A 12,277-nucleotide genomic window follows, 5' to 3' on the forward strand; every position below is an offset into this window, starting at 1 on the left:
CTGAGGCGCTGGCCGCGGTACTGAACTCGGGGAAAATAACATATTTTCGTATATATTTCGAAGCTCTGGTCTCTTTAATTAAGTATTTACTATACATGATACCAGTCACGCTGGACAAAAACTGTAAACAATGTTTGTTGTGAAACGAAAGGTATAAGAATAAGCAGGGCCGTAAAAATCCACATTCATCTAGAATACCGTCATCAATGTGATTAACAAGAATCAATATTTAGCAAAAAATCATTGAGAGGGGGACATTAAAGGCTTTTAAATAAACACATATCCTTGCAATGTGGCTAACATAATTAGTTCTGTAAAACTCACTGGCTTCTGCTGTCTGGTGTGTTGGAATTAAATTCTTGACGACAAAGACATTTAAAAAGGCAACTCAGACATAACGAAAGGGTAAATATTTCTAACCTCCAGAGGAGAGTCTGGTTCATCCAGGATGCTCTTTTCATTCTGTATCCGCTGCATCGTCCCTGTAGAGCTGGGGTCCATTATCAGCACGTTCTGACTACCAGCTCCGCCGAACTTACAGTCACTCTTTCTGGAGTCAGTCGTCCTGCACACCTCGTAATTGTACACGTGCTGGAGAGTCCCTGTCCCCAAAGTGTCTGAGTAACGTGGTGGATAATATGGAATCACAGGGAGATTGGAGTGATACAGGATGCGAGACTGTCTCCATCTGTAGATTTTTACTGATATAATCACCACTAAACACGTGATGAAGAGGAAGGAAACTACAGCCAGAGCCAACACTAAGTAAAAAGTCAGGTTGTCATTGTACTCCTTGTCGTGGGGAAAGTCAGTGAACTCCGACAGCACTTCAGGGAAGCTGTCCGCCACCGCCACGTTAACAATGACTGTAGCTGAACGAGAGGGCTGTCCGTTGTCCTCCACTATGACAGTCAGTCTTTGTTTGACTGCATCTTTATCAGTGACTTGGCGGATAGTTCTTATTTCTCCATTCTGTAAGCCCACTTCAAACAGCGCCCTGTCTGTGGCTTTCTGCAGTTTATAGGAGAGCCAGGCATTTTGTCCAGAGTCCACATCAACAGCCACCACTTTAGTCACCAGATAGCCCACATCTGCTGAACGAGGCACCATTTCAGCCACCAGAGAGCCACCAGTCTGGACTGGGTAGAGAACCTGAGGAGGGTTGTCGTTCTGGTCCTGGATCAGTATTTTTACTGTCACATTACTACTGAGTGGAGGAGAGCCTCCATCCTGAGCTTTGACTGTGAATACAAGATTCTTGATCTGTTCATAATCAAATGAGCGAACTGCATGTATAACCCCAGTTTCAGAGTGTATGGACACATAAGAAGAAATTGGATTGCCACTGACTTGTGTGTCATCCAGAAAGTACGCAAGTCTGGCGTTTTGATTCCAGTCTGAGTCCTGTGCGCTCACACTGAATATTGACAACCCAGGGGCATTATTTTCAACAATATAGGCAGTATAACCTGGTTTAGTAAAGACTGGGGAATTGTCATTTACATCAGATATTTTTAGGTGTAAAGCTGCTTTAGTAAAAAGTGGAGGTGAGCCTGAATCGGTCGCAGTTATGGTAATATTGTATTCTGGTTTGGACTCACGATCAAAGGGTACCTCTGACAACAAATTGTAATAATTAGTCAAAGAGGACTGGATTTTGAAGGGGAGATTAGAATCTACTGAGCAGGTTATCTGGCCGTTTCTTTCAGAGTCAGCATCCTTAACATTAAAAACAGCTATCGTCGTACCTGGTGGGGCGTCCTCTGAAACAGGGCTGGTGAATGACATTATATTTATAAGCGGTGCATTATCATTTATGTCAGTGACCTCAATGACAACTTTGGTTGCATCACTTAGGCCACCCTGGTCTTTTGCAATTACTCTTATTTCGTATTTTCTGTCTTTTTCGAAATCAATAAATTTAGCAACAGTTATTTTGCCAGAGAAACTGTCAATTTGAAATATTTCCCCCGATTTTCCATTTACATTAGACAACGTATATGTAACCAAGCCATTAGACCCACTGTCGGGATCTGTTGCGTTCACAGTCGTTATATAGGTGCCTATGGCAGCATTTTCTGTCACTGTGGCAGTGTACAGTGACTGATTAAATACAGGAGGGTTGTCATTAACGTCGAGAACAGTGATCTCGATATTTACTGTACCAGATCGATGAGGAGTTCCTCCGTCTACTGCTATCAGTTTTAAAGAGAGGTGTGGTTTCAACTCTCTGTCTAATGGTTTCTGCAATATAATTACAGCAAATCTGACTCCACCTGCGTTGGACTGCTGCTTCAGAACGAAATTATCATTAGGGGATAAGACATAGTTTTGCAAACCGTGGGTTCCAGCATCGGGATCATACGCGCTTTCTAAATCGAAATGTGATCCTACTGTAGCAGATTCGCTAATTTCCAGATTAATTACATTATTTTTGAAAGTCGGCGCATGATCATTCACGTCTAGTATTTCTACCGTTACCCTGTGCAGTTCAATAGGATTTTCCAAAATGATTTCAAAGCTGAAGCTGCACGGTGTTACGTCTCCACAGAGCTCTTCGCGATCTATTCTCTCATTCACAACTAATATCCCTTTGTCTGTTTTCAGTTCCGTGTACTGGTTAGTCTCTCCCGTCACGATGCGGGCCCTACCAGAACGGAGCCTCTTCAGACCTAAACCTAGATCTTGTGCTACATTACCGATCAGAGAGCCTTTCTTCATTTCCTCTGGAATCGAATAACGGATCTGGCCGTTGGTGGTGGCAATCATGAAGTCAAAAATGAACAGCTGCCACGCCACTGTCCAACACAACTGCCATTTTCTGCATCGGTGCTGCCGGATCCCCATGTCGTTAAAAGTATAATCCTTGAAGTAACAATGAATAAAATCCTTCAGCCACACATACAGACTCAAATGACAATCCAGTTCAAAAATGCTGCATTTCTATGAAGCAGAACTGTTCGATCATTATGAAATAAAAAAGGCTGTCTCGGCGCGACTGCATCTCAGTCGAACGTCCCCTTTTATGATGACTGTGTTTTCGTCACCTCGTCTTCTCTTCCCTATCACTGCCGCAGCAACACTCAGTTTTCCTGATCAACAGCGTCCCTTAGAGTCCAAACAGAGGGAACAACCCAGCCATAGGCAGAAGGGCAAAACCAATATACAGTATTATATTTTTACAATTAAAATTATAAACATTTTAATTTAGCTTCCATGTAAACCGAGACCACACACTCCACACATAAACGAACCAAAATCAGAGCCAGCAATTCATAAACCAAATATGTCTAATACGGAGCCGTCAAAAAACAAACAAACAACAACAACAACAACAACAACAACAACAACAACAACAACAACAACAACAACAACAACAACAACAACAACTAATACAAACATATTAATGCAGTATAAGAGGGAAACCTCCAGAGCGGTGTGATTGTATGAGGGATTAATTGTCCGTATAAAGCTTAATAACTCTGATGCAAAATACAAGCAATGCTCCTGTAACACGATACACAAAAAGTAAAACTAATATACAAGTGTAATGTCAGATCACTGTCTGAAAATAGCAGCCAGTGTCATTTAATTCTGAAAGTAAATACAGAAGCATCTTATCCAGTCAGGCTAAGTGGGGTGGGGTGCTGTCCGTGGTGCTGAAAAGGCAGGCATGTTCCCTGAGTAAACATCGAAAGAAAAATAACGGCACAAACAGAAAGCTACATTATTAACTGACCTCTAGAGGAGAGTCTGGTTCATCCAGGATGCTCTTTTCATTCTGTATCCGCTGCATCGTCCCTGTAGAGCTGGGGTCCATTATCAACACGTTCTGACTACCAGCTCTGCCGAACTTACAGTCACTCTTTCTGGAGTCAGTCGTCCTGCACACCTCGTAATTGTACACGTGCTGGAGAGTCCCTGTCCCCAAAGTGTCTGAGTAACGTGGTGGATAATAGGGAATCACAGGGAGACTGGAGTGATACAGGATGCGAGACTGTCTCCATCTGTAGATTTTCACTGATATAATCACCACTAAACACGTGATGAAGAGGAAGGAAACTACAGCCAGAGCCAACACTAAGTAAAAAGTCAGGTTGTCATTGTACTCCTTGTCGTGGGGAAAGTCAGTGAACTCCGACAGCACTTCAGGGAAGCTGTCCGCCACCGCCACGTTAACAATGACTGTAGCTGAACGAGAGGGCTGTCCGTTGTCCTCCACTATAACAGTCAGTCTCTGTTTGACTGCATCTTTATCAGTGACCTGGCGGATAGTTCTTATTTCTCCATTCTGTAAGCCCACTTCAAACAGCGCCCTGTCTGTGGCTTTCTGCAGTTTATAGGAGAGCCAGGCATTTTGTCCAGAGTCCACATCAACAGCCACCACTTTAGTCACCAGATAGCCCACATCTGCTGAACGAGGCACCATTTCAGCCACCAGAGAGCCACCAGTCTGGACTGGGTAGAGAACCTGAGGAGGGTTGTCGTTCTGGTCCTGGATCAGGATTTTCACAGTCACATTACTACTGAGTGGAGGAGAGCCTCCATCCTGAGCTTTGACTACTAGCTGAAGCTCTTTAATCTGCTCAAAATCAAATGAACGTATTGCATTAATAGCCCCAGTTTCGCTGTTTATGGAGACGTAAGACGAGATTGGACTACCATTCATCTGTGTTTCTTCAACAAAGTACGAAATTCTTGCGTTTTGATTCCAGTCGCTGTCACGTGCTTTTATGGAAAATATGGGCATTCCTGGGGAATTGTTTTCTGTCACGTGAGCGACGTAAATTGCTTCATCAAATACTGGGGCATTGTCATTCACATCAGATATTTTTAAACGTAATACTGTTGTGGTTGATAAAGACGGCGAACCTGAATCGGCAGCTCTTACAGTAATATTATACTCTGGCACAACTTCTCTATCAAAAGAAGAGTCTGTTACTAAAGCATAGTAATTAGTTAATGTGGATTTTATTTTAAATGGGAGGCTGCTGTCCGTCGTACAAGTAATCTGACCATTTTGCTCTGAGTCTGCGTCAACCACATTAATAATTGCAACTGTGGTTCCTGGGGCAGAATCCTCGGCCACGGGGCTGGAGAACGACATCACATTTATGATAGGTGCATTATCATTGACGTCTACGATCTCAATCAGCACCTTACTTGAATCTGTTAGACCTCCTTGGTCCATTGCTTCGATCATAATTTCATGTTTCTTTTCTTTTTCATAATCTACTTGCCCTACAAGTGTTATGACTCCTGTAATTTCGTCTAAATTAAATATATCAGACAGCTGCTCTTTCATGTTTGAAAATCTGTATGTGACGAGACCGTTTGATCCACTGTCTGCATCACTTGCATTCACTGTCGTGATATAGGTGCCTTTTGCTGCGTTCTCCGAGACAGTGGCTCTGTACAGAGACTGGTTAAAAATGGGAGGATTATCATTAGCATCGAGCACTGTGATATCAATATTTACTGTACCAGATCTATGTGGAGTTCCCCCGTCAACAGCAATGAGCTTCAGTGATATCCTTGGTTCGCTTTCCCTGTCTAATGGTTTTTGTAAGATCATCTCGGCATATTTTCTACCATCTGGACTTGAGTGTTGCTTCAGACTAAATATGTCATTGGTAGTTAATATGTATTTCTGCAGACCATTACTCCCCACATCTGCGTCTTCGGCACTGGCTAATAAAAAGCGCGAGCCCAATGTAGCTATTTCGCTTATTTCAAACTTAATTGCATCCTTTCTGAATGTCGGAGAATTGTCATTTATGTCAGTTATCTCTACGGTAATTCGATGCAACTCCATAGGATTTTCTAAAATTACCTCAAAGGTGAAGCTACATGGTGTTACGTCTCCACAAAGCTGCTCACGGTCTATTCTCTCGTTCACTACTAAAATGCCTTTGTCTGTTTTCAGCTCGGTGTACTGGATGTTCTGTCCGGTCACGATACGAGCGCGGCCAGAACGAAGCCTTTGCACATCCAAACCTAGGTCCTGAGCCACATTACCAATAAGGGAACCCTTTTTCAGCTCCTCGGAAATTGTATACCTGATTTGGCCCGACACGATGTGACTGAGAGACAACAGGAACAGCAGAAACGGCCATACTGAGCTCCAATACAAACGCCATTTTATGAACGAAGGTCGAGAATTTTCAAACGCCATCGCGTAAATTAGAAAAGACAAAAGCAATGACCTGGTATTCAAAATCCACAAAAAGCAAAGACAGTCGTATCAAGTAATCCTTTGATTTTGAAGTCCTTGTTCCGAATGAATGTGTGATCGTACTCCTGCTCTTGAAGCTCTGATTGTCTTCACTTATATATAAAAGGGAAAATGAGGGCTCGGCCTCCACTGAATCCACCCTGAATATTGTTTCATTGACCAACAGCGTCCCTTACTGTCCAAAGTATGAATACCAGGAACACAGGCAGAACAGAGAGGTTGAAACTAAACCCCCATGCTAAGCTGTGAGGTGTAGAAGAGGTGACGTTGTTCATTATAACTAAAACACACAGTTCTGATTAACATAACACATAAAACGAACATTTTTCATCACATCTCAATTAAGAATGATGAGCGAGGCTATCGTTCAGCCAGGGGAGCTGTCCATCAATTCTGGTTCTGAAAATGCCTCATCAGTGACAAAATGTATTAGCCCAAGGGGCACCCACACAAAAATAGGATCTCAAAAAGAGAAAAGACATGTAATTATGGGTTAAAATCAATATGTCAAAGTCCTCTCACCTCTAGAGGAGAGTCTGGTTCATCCAAGATGCTCTTTTCATTCTGTATCCGCTGCATCGTCCCTGTAGAGCTGGGGTCCATTATCAGCACGTTCTGACTACCAGCTCTGCCGAACTTACAGTCACTCTTTCTGGAGTCAGTCGTCCTGCACACCTCGTAATTGTACACGTGCTGGAGAGTCCCTGTCCCCAAAGTGTCTGAGTAACGTGGTGGATAATATGGAATCACAGGGAGACTGGAGTGATACAGGATGCGAGACTGTCTCCATCTGTAGATTTTCACTGATATAATCACCACTAAACACGTGATGAAGAGGAAGGAAACTACAGCCAGAGCCAACACTAAGTAAAAAGTCAGGTTGTCATTGTACTCCTTGTCGTGGGGAAAGTCAGTGAACTCCGACAGCACTTCAGGGAAGCTGTCCGCCACCGCCACGTTAACAATGACTGTAGCTGAACGAGAGGGCTGTCCGTTGTCTTCCACTATGACAGTCAGTCTCTGTTTGACTGCATCTTTATCAGTGACCTGGCGGATAGTTCTTATTTCTCCATTCTGTAAGCCCACTTCAAACAGCGCCCTGTCTGTGGCTTTCTGCAGTTTATAGGAGAGCCAGGCGTTTTGTCCAGAGTCCACATCAACAGCCACCACTTTAGTCACCAGATAGCCCACATCTGCTGAACGAGGCACCATTTCAGCCACCAGAGAGCCACCAGTCTGGACTGGGTAGAGAACCTGAGGAGGGTTGTCGTTCTGGTCCTGAATATTTAACTTAACGGTCGCATTGCTGCTGAGGGGTGGTGAACCTCCATCCTGAGCTTTTACTAAAATGTCTATAGTTTTAATTTGCTCATAGTCAAATGATCGAACCGCCTGTATGACTCCATTTTCTGAATTAATAGATATGTAAGTGGATATAGGGTTACCATTTAGCTGAGTGTCGATAAGCAGGTAAGACACTCGTGCGTTCTGCCCTGAGTCAGAGTCACGTGCTTTTACAGAAAACACAGACAATCCTGGAGAATTATTTTCCATGATATTAGCTTCGTAATAACTCTGCTCAAACACGGGGGCATTATCATTGACGTCAGAGACTCGAAGTGTTATTGTCTTATTAGTTGAGAGTTGTGGGCTACCTTCATCCACAGCCGTGAAAGTAATATTATAATCGGGATGACGCTCCCTGTCGAGGACACCGTTTGTTACTAGAGTATAATAATTCTTTAGAGATGAATGTATTGTGAACGGGATATTTCCACTAACTGAACAATCCACTTTGCCATTTTTGCCTGAATCTAGATCCTTAACATTTATGATGGCTACTGTAGTCCCACTCGGGGAATCCTCAGTGATTATGTTAGAAAAGGAGGTTAGTGTTATTACAGGTGCATTGTCATTTACATCTGTCACTTCAATTATTACATTTGTTAACGTGCTCTGTCCCCCTTGATCCTTTGCCAGCACTCCGATCTCATACATTTTATTCTCTTCATAATCAATCAAACCGTTTACAGTTAAATCGCCGTTGTTTTCATCCAGAACAAATAGTTCTGCAACATCGCTTGACATGTGATTTAGGTGATATGTAACACGTCCGTTCATCCCTTCATCTGCGTCTGTTGCGCTCAACCTCACCACTAAAGTGCTCTTTGGAACATTTTCTCTGACAGACGCCTTGAAAATTGATTGTGTAAAAACTGGAGCGTTGTCATTCGTGTCTCTGACGGTGACGTGTATTTTAAGTGTCCCCGATCTCTGTGGTTCACCCCCGTCCACAGCAGTCAGAGTGAGAAGCAGCTTATTTTCTTTCTCTCGATCTAGCGCATTAGACAGATACACCTGTGCATATTTATGACCATTTGGGCTGGACAGGACCTTAATACTGAAATGCGTTTTTGGGTGCAGCGTATAGCCACTTAAAGCGTTAATGCCTACATCTGTGTCTGTTGCACTCACTTGTAATAAGTCGGTCCCCGGAAGAGCTGATTCTACTATTTCTACATACATTTCTTTCTCGCGAAACACAGGAGCATTATCATTAACATCCAACACTTCCACTACGACGCTATGTAGTTGCATTGGATTCATCATAATCATTTCAAAACTCAAGCTGCAGGGCGATGTCTGCCCACAGAGCTGCTCTCTATCTATTCTTTCCCCCACCACCAGAATCCCTTTGTCTACATCCAGTCGAATATACTCGCTGCTATCACCGTTAACGATTCGGGCACCGCCTGATTTCAGTCTCTTAGCGTCGATACCCAAATCCTCCGCAACATTTCCCACAAAAGAGCCCTTCCTCATCTCCTCGGGGACGGAGTAGCGGATCTGGCTGACCGTCGCTTCAATGAGAAAAACAAGGATGAGGGCCTGTACTTGCCATTTGACGGTGATTTCGCTGCTGATAAGAGCCATGTTCGCGAATCAATTCGTCCAACTCCACATTAAAGTATGTCGCAAAGAGCAAGGCTAATAGTCCTTAAAGTCGTCCTGCTCAAATGTATAGAATCCACGGTGTGACAACGTAAACGTCAAACTAAAAATCAGCGGTGGAAATGAGCACCGACTGTCCTGCTCTCCATGGTATACTAAAAGAAGGACTGGAGGTGTAGCTTCATTTCAGAAGCTTAACCTGTTCTTGGAAGACCAACAGCGGCCCTCAGAGTCCAACATGAAAATAACAAGTGCTGTCAGAGAGCAAGCAGATAATATTCCTCTCTTAAGAGCAGATGAGTGTACAGGAGGAAGAAAATATTGAAAAGTTGAAGTGATGCAGAATCTAAGTAAATATTTTGTTCAATTCACAAAATCAGTGCATATTTTCGAATGAGGGAAAAACCCATACAACGTAAAATAGTGTCAGAAAATTACACAAAACTGTTCGTACGCGCAATCAGTTCATCCTCGCCTCGGAGAACTGACTCAACTCTGAGAGGAGCTGTCCACACCTCATGGTGCTGAAAATGCCCACTAAAAAGGTACTGAGGCACGCAATGAAAAAAACGCCATCCGCGTTTAAATGAATTCCACAGCTTATGCACTAATAAGTTGTGATGAACTATGAATAAAAAAAACTCACCTCCAGAGGAGAGTCTGGTTCATCCAGGATGCTCTTTTCATTCTGTATCCGCTGCATCGTCCCTGTAGAGCTGGGGTCCATTATCAGCACGTTCTGACTACCAGCTCTGCCGAATTTACAGTCACTCTTTCTGGAGTCAGTGGTCCTGCACACCTCGTAATTGTACACGTGCTGGAGAGTCCCTGTCCCCAAAGTGTCTGAGTAACGTGGTGGATAATATGGAATCACAGGGAGACTGGAGTGATACAGGATGCGAGACTGTCTCCATCTGTAGATTTTCACTGATATAATCACCACTAAACACGTGATGAAGAGGAAGGAAACTACAGCCAGAGCCAACACTAGGTAAAAGGTCAGGTTGTCATTGTACTCCTTGTCGTGGGGAAAGTCAGTGAACTCCGACAGCACTTCAGGGAAGCTGTCCGCCACCGCCACGTTAACAATGACTGTAGCTGAACGAGAGGGCTGTCCGTTGTCCTCCACTATAACAGTCAGTCTCTGTTTGACTGCATCTTTATCAGTGACCTGGCGGATAGTTCTTATTTCTCCGTTCTGTAAGCCCACTTCAAACAGCGCCCTTTCTGTGGCTTTCTGCAGTTTATAGGAGAGCCAGGCATTTTGTCCAGAGTCCACATCAACAGCCACCACTTTAGTCACCAGATAGCCCACATCTGCTGAACGAGGCACCATTTCAGCCACCAGAGAGCCACCAGTCTGGACTGGGTAGAGAACCTGAGGAGGGTTGTCGTTCTGGTCCTGAATATTTAACTTAACGGTCGCATTGCTGCTTAGAGGTGGGGAACCTCCATCCTGAGCTTTTACTAAAATGTCTATAGTTTTAATTTGCTCATAGTCAAATGATCGAACCGCCTGTATGCCTCCATTTTCTGAATTAATAGATATGTAAGTGGATATAGGGTTGCCATTTAACTGAGTGTCGATAAGCAGGTAAGACACTCGTGCGTTCTGCCCTGAGTCAGAGTCACGTGCTTTTACAGAAAACACAGACAATCCTGGAGAATTATTCTCCATGATATTAGCTTCGTAATAACTCTGCTCAAACACGGGGGCATTATCATTGACGTCAGAGACTCGAAGTGTTATTGTCTTATTAGTTGAGAGTTGTGGGCTACCTTCATCCACAGCCGTGAAAGTAATATTATAATCGGGATGACGCTCCCTGTCGAGGACACCGTTTGTTACTAGAGTATAATAATTCTTTAGAGATGAATGGATTGTGAACGGGATATTTCCACTAACTGCACAATCCACTTTGCCATTTTTGCCTGAATCTAGATCCTTAACATTTATGATGGCTACTGTAGTCCCACTGGGGGAATCCTCAGTGATTATGTTAGAAAAGGAGGTGAGTGTTATTACAGGTTCATTATCATTTACGTCTGTGACTTCAACTATTACATTTGTTGATGTGCTCTGCCCCCCTTGATCCTTTGCAAGCACTCCGATCTCATACATTTTATTCTCTTCATAATCGATCAAACCGTTTACAGTCAAATCGCCGCTTTTTTCATCCAGAAGAAATAGTTCTGCAACATTACCAGATTTTCGATTTAGGTGATATGTAACACGTCCGTTCATCCCTTCATCTGCGTCTGTTGCGCTCAACCTCACCACTAAAGTGCCCTTTGGAACATTTTCTTTAACAGACGCCTTGAAAATTGATTGTGTAAAAACTGGAGCGTTGTCATTTGTGTCTCTGACGGTGACGTGTATTTTAAGTGTCCCCGATCTCTGTGGTTCACCCCCGTCCACAGCAGTCAGAGTAAGAAGTAGCTTTTCGTCTTTCTCTCGATCTAACGCATTAGAAAGATACACCTGTGCATATTTATGACCATTTGGGCTGGACAGGACTTTAATACTGAAATGCGTTGTTGGGTGTAATGAATAGCCACTTAAAGCGTTAATACCGACGTCAGGGTCGGTGGCACTGTCTTGTAATATTTCTGTTCCTGGAAGAGCTGATTCTACTAATTCTACATGTATTTCTTTCTCATGAAACACAGGAGCATTATCATTAACATCCAACACTTCCACTACGACGCTATGTAGTTGCATTGGATTCGTCATAATCATTTCAAAACTCAAGCTGCAGGGCGATGTCTGCCCACAGAGCTGCTCTCTATCTATTCTTTCCCCCACCACCAGAATCCCTTTGTCTTCATCCAGTCGAATATACTCGCTGCTATCACCGTTAACGATTCGGGCACCGCCTGATTTCAGTCTCTTAGCGTCGATACCTAAATCCTCAGCCACATTTCCCACAAAAGAGCCCTTCCTCATCTCCTCGGGGACGGAGTAGCGGATCTGGCTGACCGTCGCTTCAATGAGAAAAACAAGGATGAGGGCCTGTACTTGCCATTTAATGGTGAGTTCACTGCTGAAAAGAGCCATATTCCCGAATCAATTCGTCCAACTCCACATTA

At 43.6% G+C, this 12,277-nt stretch overlaps 5 protein-coding genes across 5 annotated transcripts in view; all 5 read right to left on the reverse strand.

The window, feature by feature from the left end:
- The window catches only part of LOC310993089 (protocadherin gamma-C5-like), a gene marked incomplete at its 5' end in the record, with an annotated part of 337,145 nt that overhangs the window by 134,619 nt on the left and 190,249 nt on the right, over positions 1–12,277 (reverse strand). The gene's annotated exons all lie outside the window — the stretch shown is intronic.
- Positions 376–2,847, reverse strand: LOC310992873 (protocadherin gamma-A10-like; the record flags this gene model as incomplete). Its single annotated transcript, XM_083981102.1, has 1 exon — positions 376–2,847. One exon carries the CDS (start codon positions 2,845–2,847, stop codon positions 376–378), a length of 2,472 nt encoding a protein of 823 aa, XP_083837228.1.
- Positions 3,731–6,175, reverse strand: LOC310993095 (protocadherin gamma-A3-like; the record flags this gene model as incomplete). The annotated part of the gene is made up of 1 exon (XM_083981365.1): positions 3,731–6,175. One exon carries the CDS (start codon positions 6,173–6,175, stop codon positions 3,731–3,733), a length of 2,445 nt encoding a protein of 814 aa, XP_083837491.1.
- Positions 6,743–9,169, reverse strand: LOC310992874 (protocadherin gamma-A5-like; the record flags this gene model as incomplete). The annotated part of the gene is made up of 1 exon (XM_083981103.1): positions 6,743–9,169. The coding sequence occupies one exon, from the start codon at positions 9,167–9,169 to the stop codon at positions 6,743–6,745; it is 2,427 nt and encodes an 808-aa protein (XP_083837229.1).
- On the reverse strand, positions 9,224–12,245 carry LOC310992875 (protocadherin gamma-A5-like; the record flags this gene model as incomplete). Its single annotated transcript, XM_083981104.1, has 2 exons — positions 9,224–9,244; positions 9,834–12,245. 2 exons carry the CDS (start codon positions 12,243–12,245, stop codon positions 9,224–9,226), a joined length of 2,433 nt encoding a protein of 810 aa, XP_083837230.1.

The sequence above is a fragment of the Trachurus trachurus genome, assembly GCF_905171665.1.
Source record: "Trachurus trachurus genome assembly, chromosome: 10".
NCBI lineage: Eukaryota > Metazoa > Chordata > Actinopteri > Carangiformes > Carangidae > Trachurus > Trachurus trachurus.